Source organism: Hyperoodon ampullatus (genome assembly GCF_949752795.1).
Source record: "Hyperoodon ampullatus genome assembly, chromosome: 18".
In the NCBI taxonomy this organism is placed as follows: domain Eukaryota; kingdom Metazoa; phylum Chordata; class Mammalia; order Artiodactyla; family Ziphiidae; genus Hyperoodon; species Hyperoodon ampullatus.
In genome coordinates, this window is record NC_136931.1 from 34,751,596 (window position 1) to 34,767,576 (window position 15,981).

General features: G+C 42.2%; 1 protein-coding gene across 1 annotated transcript in view; it reads right to left on the minus strand.

Moving 5' to 3' along the window:
• Positions 1 to 15,485, minus strand: part of HEATR3 (HEAT repeat containing 3) — a gene marked incomplete at both ends in the record, with an annotated part of 35,274 nt that extends 19,789 nt beyond the window's left edge. The window contains 9 exons of the mRNA XM_079723433.1: positions 1 to 158; positions 265 to 355; positions 4,613 to 4,890; positions 6,394 to 6,534; positions 8,803 to 8,912; positions 11,141 to 11,253; positions 13,161 to 13,248; positions 15,035 to 15,207; positions 15,351 to 15,485. Of these exons, the coding sequence (XP_079579559.1) occupies positions 1 to 158; positions 265 to 355; positions 4,613 to 4,890; positions 6,394 to 6,534; positions 8,803 to 8,912; positions 11,141 to 11,253; positions 13,161 to 13,248; positions 15,035 to 15,207; positions 15,351 to 15,485 (1,287 nt within the window). The remainder of the gene's footprint in view (positions 159 to 264; positions 356 to 4,612; positions 4,891 to 6,393; positions 6,535 to 8,802; positions 8,913 to 11,140; positions 11,254 to 13,160; positions 13,249 to 15,034; positions 15,208 to 15,350) is intronic.
• Between the last annotated feature and the right edge of the window lie 496 nt (positions 15,486 to 15,981).

Sequence of the window (15,981 nt, forward strand, 5' to 3'; positions counted from 1 at the left end):
CTTCTTTGGGATGAGGTAGTTGGTGAGAGCGGTGTGAACCTCATGGGAGAGGCAGAGGGGAGACAGCAGCTGCCCACCGCATTCACTGAGGGAATTCTCCATAAATGCGTCGCTTTCATCACTGCTGGAAAGCTCCTCCCATTCATCGTCGGTGGGATCTGGGAAGAGTGCAGATCACACAGAACTGGACTATTTAAGATAATCCTCATGGAAGCTGCCCTCCCAGTCCAGGGGAGGATATCTAAATGGGAACTGGTCACAAACCTTCACTGCAGCACATGTTGACAATGATTTCCAGAGCAGTCTGCTGGGCTGTCAGCAACGCTATGGTCTCTCTCAGCTCCTTGTCGGTGGGCTTAAAAAAAAAAAAAAAAAAAAAAAAGCAAATGACCAACTCTCAAATGTGTGGAAAAATATTTTCATGTGACTCTCCTTAGTTAAAGCCTACTAAATGATATTTGCACTTGGAATAGAGGACATGGGTGGGGGTGGGTAAATAGAAGAAAAGTCATAAAGTGCTGGAAGCACAAACAGGCATTATGATTCCTCTTGGCACTGTGCAGTGTGCCACTGTTCACCGGGTTTGCATCTATCTGCACGGTTATTTTCTAAGTGTTGCTTAGTTAGCTGGAGAGAACAGAAAAATATTCAGGAATTCTGAACTAAATTCACCCTGAAACTTAATCTAATGTGTTAAGAAGTAGCTCAGCATACTAAGATTAAAACAAGAGTTCATTCTGGACACCAGGCACTTACACACAACAAACCTGCTGTTAGACGCTTACACATTTTCTTGGAAAAGACTTCATTAACCAGAACTACTAACAGGCCCTTATATGACCAACAGAGCTCGGCTAAGGAGCAGATAGGCTTGCTGCTTTCTGGCTTTCTTTGGAGACTGCAATAAAGCATTTCTTAAAGACTGAAGGAAGAGGGGGACTTTTTCTTCTGGAAATAAATAACATGAACCTAACTTATCAATTAACATTCTCAAAATGGGCTGTATAAATTTATATGACCTTAATTCTCAAGTCACCTATGAAAAGTGAAATAGCTTCACTCCAAAACAGTACATAAGCTAAAAGTAATGTATATTTTGTTGTCTGAATGTTTCCCAGTTTCAAAAGTTTTCTGTCTTTTCAATGGCTGTAAAATATTCCATTAAATGAATGTATTATAATTTATTAAGCATTCCTCCAGCACGGAATATTTCAGATTACTTGGTTATCCTATTTCCTCAGATTTACTGGATCAAAGGTTAAAAACACATCTATAGATCTTGTGACATATTCTTGTTCTCCTTTTCCAGAATGTTGTACTCAATTTTAATCCTCCAGTAACTTCTTGTGCAACGATTTAACTGTAATTTTGAACCACATTCTTAAAAAAAAAAAAGCAGACAGCTAATTTAATAGATGTAGCATAGGAATCCTTATGTTTATATTCATTTTATTGCTGGCAAGAATGTATCTAGGGACTTCCCTGGTTGTCCAGTGGTTAAGAATCCACCTTCCAATGCAGGGGATGCGGGTTGGATCCCTGGTCAGGGAACTAAGATCCCACATGCCGCGGGGCAACTAAGGCCGCGTGCTGCAACTACTGAGCCCACGGGCCACAACCACAGAGCTCAGGTGCTCTGGAGCCCGTGCGCCGCAATGAAAGATCCCGTGTGCCACAACTAAGACCCGATGCAGCCAAAAATAAAATTAAGTAAAAAGAAAAGAACGTATCTAAAACTTACTCCTACTCACTTCGTGCGTGTATGATATTCAACTAAACATTTCTTAGAAGCGACTCAAAGCTACATAAGACATGCCTTTGCTGGGATCTCATCCATTTAAAACCTACGAAGATCTGGCTTAGAAGAATTCTGAAACTAAGTTCCACTTCTTTACCTGACTTTCCTGCTCAGAACATTTCCCTGCTTCTTATTGTTATCAAACTGACATAAAGAACCAATCTAGAGGAAATGTTATGACAGCTGAGATTTGCTTCAAAATATTCAGTAGTTGAGAGGGGAGAGTGGGTAGGGAAATAGATGAAAGAAAACAGACTGTGATTTGACAACTGCTAACTGTGGAAGCTGGGTAGGGAGTGTCCTACTTCTCTGCATGTTACAGCCACAACTTGGGTCAGTTCTCTCTTTACAGATTTGTGCTTATACCTTCTTAAATTAAATGATGCAATTAAGGGTTTTGATTCTAAAGGATCCCTGCACAAGCCACTGGGCAGCGTGAAAGACCAGAGCTGACTGGCTGTAAATTTGTATTCCTGGCACATGGCAGCACGATGCTTAGCACCCTACTGGCACTTAAACACTGGCTGCCTGATCAGCATGTTAATCATCCAGTCTACTCAGCTATGGTGATAGGCTTTAAAAAGCAAGCTTTTGTTAAGAGAAAATACTGCATTTTCTAAGGACCAAAATTCTACTTCTAAGTAATACTTGGGAAAATGAATCTCTAAGTAACAGTTAAATATCGATACTTTTAAAGAGTGGCACTTCATCTTGGTGGACGTGGATCTCAATCCCCACTCACTCATTCCCTGTAGGGCCCCTGAAAGCAAGGCTGGAGATGGGGAAACCCTGCAGAAGTGCTGTTCTCCCAGCCAGAGATGTCTAATCTTTCAGAGTCCCCCTGACAGCCCAACTGGAATTTCCACTTCTGCTCTGATGGGAATTCGGGGTGGGGAAACATAGTATATGTGCATCTGGCAGGATAAAGTGACCTGGTCAGCACGGTGCAACACGTGCAGAAGAGCCTCCAAACCCTGACCTGTTATAGCTGATGTTCCACATGTGGATCCCAGATCTGTAACTCACCTCCATGTGGTACCTGAGGGGATGCTGCTGGGGTTCTAGAAACACCCTTTGGAATGACAAGGCTCATAGCTATGCCTTTGACTATCTTGCTTTACTGATTTTAAGTTCTACCCACTCTGACTCAGATGCACAAGTGAGACAAGGAGTAAATTTGGGGTTCAAATGCATGCCTCTTGCACCAAAAGGGGGTGATATGATTTTTAAGCTGCTTTACGATCTGCAAGCAACTCAAGGGCAGGATGGCCTTTTCATTTACGTATTCACCCCAGCACTTAACACAATGCTTTGCACCTAACAGCTATTCATGGGGATTGTGGCACATATACACAATGGAATATTAATCAGCCATAAAAAGAAACGAAATTGAGTTATTTGTAGTGAGAAAGCAGTTCTTAACTACAACATTTGACTGCTTTAAGACACCACCAATTCAGCTTCACAAGACGTCATGAATGTAGGGCAGTGGTATACTGATGAGTTTATGCCCACTAAGAATTCTTTAAAAATAAATCTGTCAAAACTCTAAGACATTGGGGCTTCCCTGGTGGCGCAGTGGTTGAGAGTCTGCCTGCCGATGCAGGGGACGCAGGTTCGTGCCCCGGTCCGGGAAGATCCCACATGCCGTGGAGCGGCTGGGCCCGTGAGCCATGGCCACTGAGCCTGCGCGTCCGGAGCCTGTGCTCTGCAACGGGAGAGGCCACAGCAGTGAGAGGCCCACATACCACACACACACAAAAAACCCCTCTAAGACATTGACTTAAGATACTTCTCATTTCAGTTCATTGTGCATGAATCAGGACAGGCCACGAGTGAGATGGTAGAAAGTGTGACAGGACATTACTAGGGTTCTTCCAGTTCAGGCTTCATTGTCTTTCTTCCAAATGACTTCAGCAGCCTCCTGTCTGGTCTTCCTGCGGCCAGTCCCCTCAAACAACACTAACCCGCTTTCACCATGCTGTTTCTTACGCCATCCTTTAAGACAGCTCAGGTGTTCTGTCCACAAAGCCTTTTCTGAGAGCATCTTCCTTTCTGCTTCCATCTGAGCCCGTGTGCCACATCTACTGAGCCTGCGCTCTAGAGCCCACGAGCCACAACTACTGAGCCTGCGTGCCACAACTACTGAAGCCCACGTGCCTACAGCCTGTGCTCCACAAGAGAAGCCACTGCGGTGAGAATCCCGCGCACCACAACGAAGAGTAGCCCCTGCTTGCTGCAACTAGAGAAAGCCTGCGTGCAGCAACGAAGACCCAACACAGCCAAAAATAAATAAATTTATAAAACAAACAAACAAACAAAAACTATAAACCAGTCTGCAAAGACTACAAACCATCATTAATTTTCATAATCACCCAACCTCCTCTGCTCGCCAGTGGGGGGTAAATGAAAGTTTGGCTTGCTACTTTGGTAAGGCTAAACACTAAAATAAAAGAGACAAGAATGCAAGGGACAATTCAAGCAAAGTAAAAATTCCTTTAGTTTGAAGACAGTCTGGGAGAGAATATGTAACTGAAGTGGGAGATGACCACATGTCTCTGAAGTGCTGCAAAAGTACTGGTCTACCGCATCTTTCAAACCTTCTCTATATAAAAGTTTTGTCTTAGGACATTTTTTTTTCTCCTTTGGGAGATTTCTGAGTTATAAGTTAATGGGAAAACATGACTTTTTTTTTTTTAACTGAAATTCACTTTATAATTAACTTTGCTGTAACATTTTCCTACAAAGCTTAGGATACCTATTGAAAGAAAATAGCTGTATTAATCCATGTCTGAAAGCATCAATCCGACTTACTGGAAGTAAATCTGAAATGAAAGCTTTCCTTCTGACTTTCCTTCTATGAGGAATTTCTTCCATTTCATCATCCTCAATCAAATCATCACCATTAACATTCTGTAGTGTGTCCTCAGCCTCTGCAGCAGTTTTTATCCTTTGAGTTTCGGCCTCCTTCATTTGAATAACTGTTTTACCAGCATCCATTTCCAGAACTTCAGATAAGATCTTTAGTATGGCATTTATGATTTCTGCCTGACTCTTGGATGGAATAATGTCCTTTAGATTCCAAATTGTGCCTGTGGAAAAAAAAATGAGCATAAGGACAAAGAAATCAACTGTGAAATCTTTTATTAAATACAGTTTCCATGAGAGTGGTTCTTTAAGCTCAGGTGTAATTTCAAAAAATCCCGATCCCACTGCCTTTGTTCAGTTTTTATTAAATGTCAAAAAGCTTTGCACTGAGGCAGCTCCCTTTATTACAGCAGTCCTTCACAATCGTCTCCTTTTCTTGGCACACAATGCCTTGCTCTGATACACCAGAGAGCAACAGATCAAGAGAACACCGATCGAGTTTCTTCTACCACGACAAACTGAGTTGCCTGGCTTTCTTTCATCTTAACCTGAGCTGCTCTCCTAAGCAGCTTCTTATATTCCAAGAGTGGAATGGAATGCACTAAAATTCCAAGGTCTCACGGACAACCAGAGAGCAGGTTCTTGGTTTTTTGCTTATGAAACTAGAATAGCTACTACTAAGTAGTTAGACTAATTAAAAAAAAAAATGTGACGGTTAAAATAAAAATCATTCCTGGGCATATATATTCAAAAAGAATTGAAAGCAAGGACTCAAGACGGACATCTGTAGAACCATATTCATAGCAGCATTATTCAACAACAATGAGGTGGAAGCAAGCCAAGCGTCCATCCACAGATGAATGGATAAACAAAACGTCATATATACATACAGTGGAATATTATTCAGCCTTAAAAAGGAAGGAAATTCTGACACATGCTATAACATGGATGAACCCTGAGGACATTACACTAAGCAAAATAAGCCAGTCACAAAGACTGTATGATTCCACCTATCTGAGGACTAGAGCAGTCAAATCCATAGAGACAGAAAGGAGAATAGCAGCTGTTGGGGGCTGAGGGGAGAGGGAAATGGAGTTGTTTAATGTGTACAGAGTTTCCATTTTGCAAGATGAAAAGTGTTCTGGAGATTGGTTAAACAACAATGCGAATGTACACTGCTTAACTGTACACTTAAAAATGGTTAAGATGTTAAATTTTATATTATGTGTATTTTATCAGTTTAGGGGAAAAAACCACCTCTCAAGATAAGTTACCCCTGGAAGACCAAAGGGCAAGAGGAAAATATATAATAAGTTTCCTACTACTTGACATGTCATCCGATTATTTCTTCTTTCTGTATTTAGAAATTCTGGGGAGATGCATTGCAGGTGAAGATCTTATAGGAAAGTGAATGGTCATGTCTTAGATGCCTACACTACAGTCAACTTCTGAACTCACTGGTTCATAAATAAGAGGGGGTCCTGACAACAGCATTTCTTTATCAGACAACAGTAGTTTGTTAAACTAAAAACAAATTTAATCTTAGAAGGCTTTGAAACTATGCAGAACCGCTTGAATTAAGGGTCTCCACTAAAATATTAAAATTTTCAGAACAGACTAAGCACAGAAAGCCCTGATGTGGTGAAATGGGGGAATAACTTTGTCCCCCATCTCTATCTACTACAAGTTACTAAAAAAGCACACTATCACATATGGCTAAACTTTACCTGCCACCAATGTCTTTAATAGAATATATTCCATGGAATTGACAGGTGAAAGCATTGCTGATTCCAGCACATGCAATGCTGGGGCACTGAAAGATTTCAGTAGCTCTGGGTTATCTTCGGTCACCGTCTGCAAACAATATGCTATAAAGACAAACATCAAATATTTAGAAAAAAATTAATTCTGCTAGGATAATTTAAACCAAAATAACTCATCAAAAAACATTTGCATCTTTACAAGTTCTTTGGACACAGGTAGCTTTTGTAGGAGATATACGCTTTCCCTCAAACATGGTACATGCAAATGAGGCTTCCCAAACTATCAGAGGTATAAAAGACCTTTTTTCTTAATTTCTAATCCTTTATAAAACTATACTTTTATAAAATATAATTTAAAAGCCTCTTAACCGCTGTGACAATGTGGAATTACTATAAACATTTATAAAGGTTTAGCCTCTATTTCTGTACTCATCACAGACCAGTAGCAAACAGCCTGCGGACCAAACACCAGTGCACTGACAACACTCTCAGGGTAGTTCTGTTGTCAAAGACAAGCCCTAGGTTTGGGAACACTCTGGCTTCTTTGAAATTCAGCATGACCTTAAAAGTTAGAGTTATTTCTGGTGAAACATATTTAAGGAAAAAAGTATTTTACATAAAAATATGAGCAAATTAAGAGATGGGTAAAATATTAATAGACATATGATTTATTTAGCACTTAACTGTTCTCTGGCATTAGAACAAGACAATGGATTATAACTTGTAAATTAGAAATAATTAACTAAAAGTATAAAAATAGTTGGGATTGCATGAAAGGTCTGACTGAAGCACAAATGAGGAAGGAAGCACAAATGAGGAAGCAAGCCCAAATTTGTTTTCTTTGAGATACTGTAGACCATACAAATCCATTTCTTTCCAGGTCTAAAACTTCCAAAGCAGACCGTTCCCATCCAAATTAGTAGTCAAAATACATGCTATTGCTGTGCTCTATTTTGGTTTCCACAATACATTTATATATAAATCCATATATATGCATATATGTACATATACATATATCCCATCCCAATGTAGTATTTTTTTCATTAAGAGACTAATTAAATTCACTTTAGCAAAAAAACAAGATAAGTTGTGATTGCTAAGACAACACAAGCTCAAAGAAAGCTATATTAATACATAGTATGGAATCTCAGAATTTCCCTTTACTGTATATAAGCTGTGCTTGATTTTCAAAACAAAAGTAATTTGACATTTGTTTAAAAAATCATGAACCTAGATAAGTGCCAAGGAAAACACTGCTATATAATGCAAAATAATCTTATTCTGATCCATTTTTTTAAGTTCTTTAAAAAAGTTCTTTAGGAAAAAAACTAAAGAAATAACCAACTCTATAAAACTTAAGGTCCCAAAACAGAAGTGAAGTTTCTCTTTTAAAAGCTATGAACTTTCCTGAAATTCTCTTATTGTAATAAAGACTGTCCTCTGAGACTAAAAGTCACCTACCAATTTCCTAGTTCGACTGTTTTTAAAATTCTCATTTACTCACAAATCTCCCCTTTGCCAAAGATTCCATTTTGAGAAACTAATTTAAAATTTTTTCTCAGTAGTATTTATTCCACTATTATTTTTTCCTTTTCTGTTCTATTTCCACTAGAGCCAAGAGAAACACTGGTAAGGGGAATACACTTCAGTAAGTGGAATAAACTTGTCCTTGCCAGGAGAAATACACAGTTAAATAAAAGGACAGCCAGATGCCTATATTATGATGGGTAGAAAAAAATGCTTTTCACCCATTATTTCTCCACTTGCCCCCAGAGTTCTGCTGAGCCACCCACCCTCTGGTTTCTGTCTCCTCCCCCTGCTGAGTAAGGGCCCCCGGTGGCTCTCTAACCCCATGTACAGAAGGCAAGGGAGCCAAGGCAGCTGAGGCTGCCAGACTTTGCTTTCCCTGTCTGGAAGGCAAGCAGGCCTGTGTGAAATTCCAATCACTTATTTTCCTCTCTCAAAAAAAGCACAGGTTATCAGAAGTATTCTTCTGGAAGTATGAGATAGTGGTACAAGCCATTTAAATAAGTCTACATTCCAATTAACTTTGGCTCAAAGGCCTGGTAGTTGTGGGTTACTGTTTCTCAGTAAATGGGAGATGAAAGCTTCAAGAATTAATAAAGCCTTCTAAGAATGGTAGCATACTAGAAACCACATATGCTCACATAATTACTTTCCTCCCTCTCAGGGTCAAGAGCAGGAAAACTACATGAGTAAGTAAAGCATTAATCACAGACTTTAAAAGATTCAGAATAGAACTCAGCTATGCATTTACATACAATGAGAAAAAAAAATCACTCCTGTAGAATAAACATGCTATGTCTGAATAAAAAATTTTGAATAAGGCCACACATACTTTTCTTCACTTACCTACTGAAATGGCCAGGTCAACATTGGTGGAAAACCTACTTAAATACTTTAATATAATCTCCAAACACCCTTCTTTGTTGAAGAGAGATACTGCTCTACTACTGCATTCACTAAATTGAAGGGGGGAAAAAAGAGTTTTACTATTCACAGTTTAACATTATCAACCACAGAAATTCATGAAAAAATAATTAGGCTTTGTAAAAGAACCAAAGAGTTGTAGTCAAACACCCACCATTTTTATAGATGAAGAAACCAATGCCCATTCACAGTCACTGTGCAGGAACACAACTGGCTATCTGTATTTTTATTTCCATCACAGTAGGATCTTTTAGCCAATCTCTTTACCTGCACGCCAATTTCCTTACAGGAGGTTAAAGATGGAAGAGAGCTTAGAAATCATTTACTTCAATTCCTCATTTTGTGGATAAGGAAACTCAGACCCCAAGAGGTGAAGTGATCTGTCCAAAGATCACACACTTTGTTACTGGTGAGTCTTTGGGTCCAGCTTACTTGTCTTTCCACTATATCACAGTAATAATAAATTAAAGTAAGGATAAAAGGCCTTTATACTTATTACACAAACAGTACAAATTTAAAAGAAAGCAAAATTAAAATTTTATTCATTCCATCTAGACTGTTATAATTTTAACAGAATTTGCAGTCTGCAACAGAGAAATTGTTAAAATAAATATTTTTGAAATTATACTACTTTTTAATAAAAGAATCAGAATTAATGTTATCAATGTTATTAATTAACATATATGCTAAATATAGGGTAAACAGAGCTAATTATAATAATTTTATCCCTGGTTCCAGAGAAGAATATTCCTCCAGACATACCATATATACACATGACAGACTAACAGCTAACAGAGCTGACTAAATGATTAAATTCAATCCTGCTGTCTAAAGATAAACTATTTTCTGTTTGTGTATCCATCTCTCCATCCATCCATCCATCCATCCATCTAGTTACTGCAACACTGCTATGAACCTCCCCTCAAGAAGCCCATAGTAAAGTCAGGTATAGTCAGGAAAATAAAGCATAAATGTGTTAAGATAATGGGCACTCAGGAAAGAGAGATCACTGTGGAGACCACTTTTTCAGGCACTTTTCAAAGAAAACTTTTTTTAAATTTCTGAGTTCAACAATTTATACATTAAAGTTATCTGAAAAACAGCACCCACTAGCTTGCTTGAATATGGCATTTCCTCAAATCTGATCTCTCCAATTTTCCTGGTGGAATGCATCCACTAGTTTAAAATGAAATCACGGGGGGGACGGATAAATTGGAGGATTGGGACTGACATATACACACTACTATATATAAAATAGATAACTAATAAGGACCTAGTGTAGAGCACAGGGAACTCTACTCAATATCTCTATAATAGCCGATACGGGAAAAGAATCTAAAAAAGAGTGGATATACGTATATGTATAACAGATTCACTTTGCTGTACACCTGAAACTAACACAACATTGTAAATCAACTATACCCCAATAAAAATTTAAAAATAAAAACAAGAACTAAAAAAAAAAAGAGAGAAATCATAGGCAAGTTTGGATTGCTGTGTAGGCAGCTTTCTAGGATCCAACTTAACCTTGTATTCTATGAAGTACCTGTGCTTTAGGTCAGAAATAATCATCGCTGCTGACCGAAAATAAGGAAATGACAGATTCTTGCTAGAATCTGGCTAGAAATGTGAGACAATAAAATGGCATAGAAAAAAATGCAGGCTGTGTTTCCAGCCATCTCCATTCCTAAAAGCAAGCCCACCCACCCCCACCCCTACTCCCACCCTCCCCCGCCCCGGGCCACTGTTACAATGATGGAATGGAGCGTGGCCTTCTTCCTACTGGGACCAAAGGAGCTCTTCTCGGGCATCTACTTCCCTGTCAAGTGGCACCTGCCACGGCAGAGGAGTGAAGCACCCACTGAGGTCTGTGGTCCCTGTCTCACTCCAGATGCCAGGCCAAAGCAGCTACTGCACTGGAGCCTGGCTGGCTTTAAGACAACTGCTCCTTAAGGTACACGGGTAGTGGGGGAGGAAGGAGGTGCAGTGGGTACTAATGACCATGATTCCTCTTATTTTTGTCAGCAGCAATGACTGGAGAGAAGAGCTGTAAAGCAAAAAAGGACGTAGTGATGCTACGAGGAAAACGGCTTGGGAAGGACAGTTGATCTTAGGTCACTTGATGGGACCTCCGACCAAGCACTAACATCACAGATTTACACGCCTACCAAAGAGAACAGAGATTCCTCTGCAGTTTAACAGAGGGAGCAGCAGCCTGAGTAGCACTGAAGTAGGAGGCTGCGTCTGGAAAGCATCTTACCATATATTCCACAGCACGTTCACGGCCTCATTGGCTATGTTTTCAATAGAATTTCTGTTCTGATCTTTTTTTTCCTGTGGAGACATCTCATTTGAATCCAGTCCAGTACTACACTGAAACCAAATACCATGATTAGCAACTTTGTTCAAAAGAATAATTAAACAGAAAGACAGTGAAGAATCACAAAAAGTAAACATCAAAAATGATAGTGGTTGCCTATATGGGAAAAGAATCTAAAGAAAAAAATAAAGAGTGGATATATGTATATGTACAACTGATGCACTTTGCGGTACACCTGAAATTAACACAACATTGTAAATCAACTATACTCCAATAAAAATTAAAAAAAACAATAGTGGTTAACAAGCCCATCAAATTCTCATAAACAGTACAGTTCCTGTAACCCTGCACCCTTCTGGCAAGAAATACAGACAAGAAAGATTCACAAGTCACTGTACAAACTGGATAAAAAGCATTTCATGTTTTAAGTGAAAATGTAAAATCAATACAAAATATATTATCTAACGTGGTAAAGATAGTATATAAGGCAAAGAAAAGTAACACATAATAAGAGCTAACATCTACAGAGTACCTTCTATGTGCAAGGCACTATTCTAAGCACTTCATGTCTGTTAAGTCATTTAATCCTCACCACAAACCTATGAAGCAGATGAACTCTTATCCCTAATGTCCTGCTACAAATAGGAAACAGAGGTACAGAGAGCTTGCTGAAGGTGTAGCTTAGTATCTAGTGAAGTGGGATTCAGATCCAGGCATCCTGGCTCCGGAGTGGGTGCTCTGAACCACTCTGCAGTTCTGCCCCTCTCCTACAATCCACGGCACCCTCTAAAGCAGGCTTCTTAATCTCAGCACTATTGCCATTTGGGTGGGACGATTCTTTGCCGTGGTGCATGTGGCTGCCATGCGCAATGTAGGGTGTTCAGCAGCATCCTTGGCCTCTACCCACTAGATGCCAGTAGCAACCCCTACTCCAAAGCCATGACAATCAAAAATGGCTCCAGTCACTGCTAAATGTCCCCTGCAGGGCACATCATCCCTAGGAGAATCACTGTTCTAAAGGGAACAAGACTGACACCTCTCATCAAAACTGGATATTCTTTATATGGCCTCAAGTGAAAATTACCCATCAATACAGAATAGTGGACCAGAGGCACGGCGGAGGAAGAGCTCCTTAATCCCTGAACTACATCATGCAATAAAGGTGGCATGATTAAATCTGAGAACATAATCTAGTCTTCTCAGCAAATTCCTAATGTCTGTGCTTCAGCTTCCTCATCTGTAAAACAGGAATAACAATACCTGCCAAATAGGACTGCTCCAAGGAATAAGTGAAATAATACACAAGACAGCACCTAGCACATAAATAAGCAACCAACATATACAAATTATTTTCATCGCATGAAGTTTAAAGTCTAAAGGAGTCAGTCTATAGTTTTAGGAAGGTCTTTTCTAACAAGCAGATAAATAAAGGTAGTGGGGACAAACTAGAGACTAGTATACATGATGAGATCAGTGTTTCCAGGAAAGAAATACAATTCCTATAGAATGTTTTGAGGGAAGACAAAATAACTAACACCAAAGTACTTAAAAAGTAAAACAGGGACTTCCTTGGTAGCACAGTGGTTAAGAATCCGCTTGCCAATGCAGGGACACGGGTTCGATCCCTGGTCCGGGAAGATCCCACATACCGTGGAGCAACTAAGTCCGTGCGCCACAGCTACCGAGCCTGCACACTAGAGCCCACGAGCCACAACTACTGAGCCCTCGCACCTAGAGCCCATGCTCCGCAACAAGAGAAGCCACTGCAATGAGAAGCCCAGGCACCGCTACGAAGAGTAGCCCCGGCTCACCGCAACTAGAGAAAGCCCGCGCGCATCAACAAAGACCCAACGCAGCCCAAAATAAATAAATAAACTTATTTAAAAAAAAAAAAAAGGCAAAACAAAACCCCAAACCGTCTGAGTGTGTATACTAACAGCGACCTGGGAAAGTGGCATACCTCTTTCAGCAGTGCGACCAGCGGAGTCATGATATCCTTAGTCACCATGTCATCACAAACTTCGAAACCGCCACAAGCACTGAGATTTCTACACAAGAAGTTTGAAACAGGTTTTACTTTCAGACCACATGTCACAAAACATATTAAGTGCTCAAGTTTATTTCTATTTCTACCCATACTTAAGGTTTCCCTGAAGAAATCGCTTATGATTCCTGTAAGATGCTGCACAGCCAATCCACAGATCTCCACCTATGCTGATCCTTGCTCTACATGAAGTAAACAGATGTCTCTGTCTTGTAACAGCTTAGTTTTCAGGACTGAGACGATACACAGGGAGAGGGAAGACTTCTCCTATTTAATGTGAATCAGTCATGGCCTGATCTTTTTTTTTTTGGCCACACAGCCTGGCTTGTGAGATTTTAGTTCCCCGACCAGGGATTGAACCCGCACCCTCTGCAGAGAGAGCACGGAGTCCTAACCACTGGACTGCCAGGGAAGTCCCCTGCCTGATCTTATATGAAGGGAACTTTTCTTGGAATCAAGACTTCCAAGGTAGGAAGGGTGAGACTATTGAGAAAGACATTCCCTTGAAGCAATCCTGACTAAATTTAATTTTGATTGGAAAGACATTGCTTCCCCTCTGAGTGCACAGCACTGTGCTAGGCACTCAGGATATGAAGAGAAACTGTGCTAGGCACTCAGGATATGAAGCTTCACCATCTTCCAGGAGCTCTCAGTGTGTGTATGCTTTGGGGGGAGGGGAGGGCTTTCCACACACGGTTTCCTCCATCAAGTGGTTAATCCCCACTCATCCCCCAGATCTCACCTCAAACATCACGCCCTTAGGGTTTTCTTCCCTGAACCCCCAGGTATACCTTCTCATAGCATCTTCTGTAAATATCATTGGCTGTAATTACACACATGTGTGATTAGTTGCATAATGCCTGCCTCCCTCAATACTGTAAGATCAATTAAGGACAGAAATTATGTGTCTTGTTCACTGCCACATGCCCACGACCTAGCCCACTGCCTGGTGCACAGCAGGCGCTCAATATATACTTGCTAAATCAATGAATGAAACAGAATAAATAAAGACAGAGCTATGAAAACTACAAATATTAACTTTACTCTTGCCCCCCCTACAGTCCATTCTCTGCACAGCTACCAGAGTGGCCTTTTGAAAAGGTAAATTAGACCAGTCACTCCTGCTTAGAATAGGTCCTTTAGCTCTACACCACCGGATCCTTATCCATCTCTCCAGCCTCAACTCTTACAATGCCTGCCCTCCACTCTATTCGGCCACATAACCTTCCTACCTTCCCATTCTTTAACCATGCCAAGCCCTCTGCTGTTGCTGTTCCCTCTGTCAGGAATGCTCTTTCCCTTGTTTGTCCACGCCTGGCTCTAGCCTCCAGAGCCAGGAGGCTGGAGTTCACAAATGTCATCTAAAGATCACCCAATTTAAAGTAACTTCCCACCCCCAACTCATCATCCTCTTGGTTTCTCCATAGCACCACTTACGATCTAATGTTAGGTTTCACCTGTTTACTGGTTTCCTGTCTGTCTCCGCATCAACACGGGTTCTGTGAAGGCAGGGATCTTGGCTGTCTTGCTCAATGTCCTGCCTGCTCAAAATCTACCGCACCTAGAACGACTGGCATTTATACTGGGGTCCTCCGGAGTCTGAAGCCTGAGTTCAAATGCCCCCTCTGCAAATAGGAGAGCCTCTGCAGTTCCCGGCCCTCCCGAGCTGCCGCAGACAAGTGCACTGAGGATGAAGCCGATTAGCTACGGTGCGTGGCACACAGGAGGCGCCAGCTGGACGCCGTGGGCCCGGATCCGAGGCACCACCCCGGACTCCATTCCCTGCTCACCTCAGTGCACCAGCCGCCGTCTCCCTCACCGCCAGGCTGGGGTCGAGCAGCAGCGGCCCGAGGCGTCGCACGGCGTCCCGGCGAGCCAGGTCCGGCAGCGCCGGCCGCTGCTGCACCAGCCGGGCCAGCCCCGCGCAGGCGCACTCGCGGACCTCGGCGCTCGGGTGCTGGAGCTGCGGGAAAGAACAAGTGTCAAAGAGAGAGCAGAGCGCACGCGCGGGGGCGCGGCGGCAGGGGCGTGTGGCGTTGCCGGGGGGCTCCGCGCGAGGCCTGCCCCCCGCCCTTCCCCGCGCGGCCCGGCGAGCCCTCGCCTCACTTTTTCTAGCAGCTCCGCCGCTGGCCCGTCGTCCTCCTCTGGCTCAGTCCCGTTCGCCGCCGCCGCCTCGGCCTGACAGTCGCCCGTAGGGGAGAACTGAGGTCGCTTGAAGCGTTTCGTCCGGCTCTTGCCCATGGTGAACTGCGCTGGCGGGAAGACCGAGAGAGGAGGGCAACAGCAAGAGGGTGGGGTCTGCTCAGCTGGCAGCAAAATCTTGCAGTCTAGGGGTCTACGCACTACTGTTCAGCTGGGCCCGATGACGGCCGGAGCCCACATGGGGAAGCAATGCGCGTGCGCGTGGCGTGTTGGCGGCGGAGGGGGGTGGTGGCCAGCGCGGGGAGAGCGCAGGCGTAGAGGGGAGGTTGGGCGGGCCCAGACCTTGCGGAGGGGCGTGTCTTACGGGTTTTCTCAGGAAGGGGAAGGCTGGATTTGAAGGGTAGAACCGACTCCGCCTCCCACCAGCTAGTGACATTTATCGTTACTGAACTTGCCAAACCTTTATTTCCATAATAATCAAATGCGATTAAGGATACCTAACTTGCCAGGTTATTGTGAGGCTTAAAAAATATGTAAAGCGCCTAACTCCAAGCCTGATGTATGTATGTAGTAGGTGCTCAAAAAATATTAACCA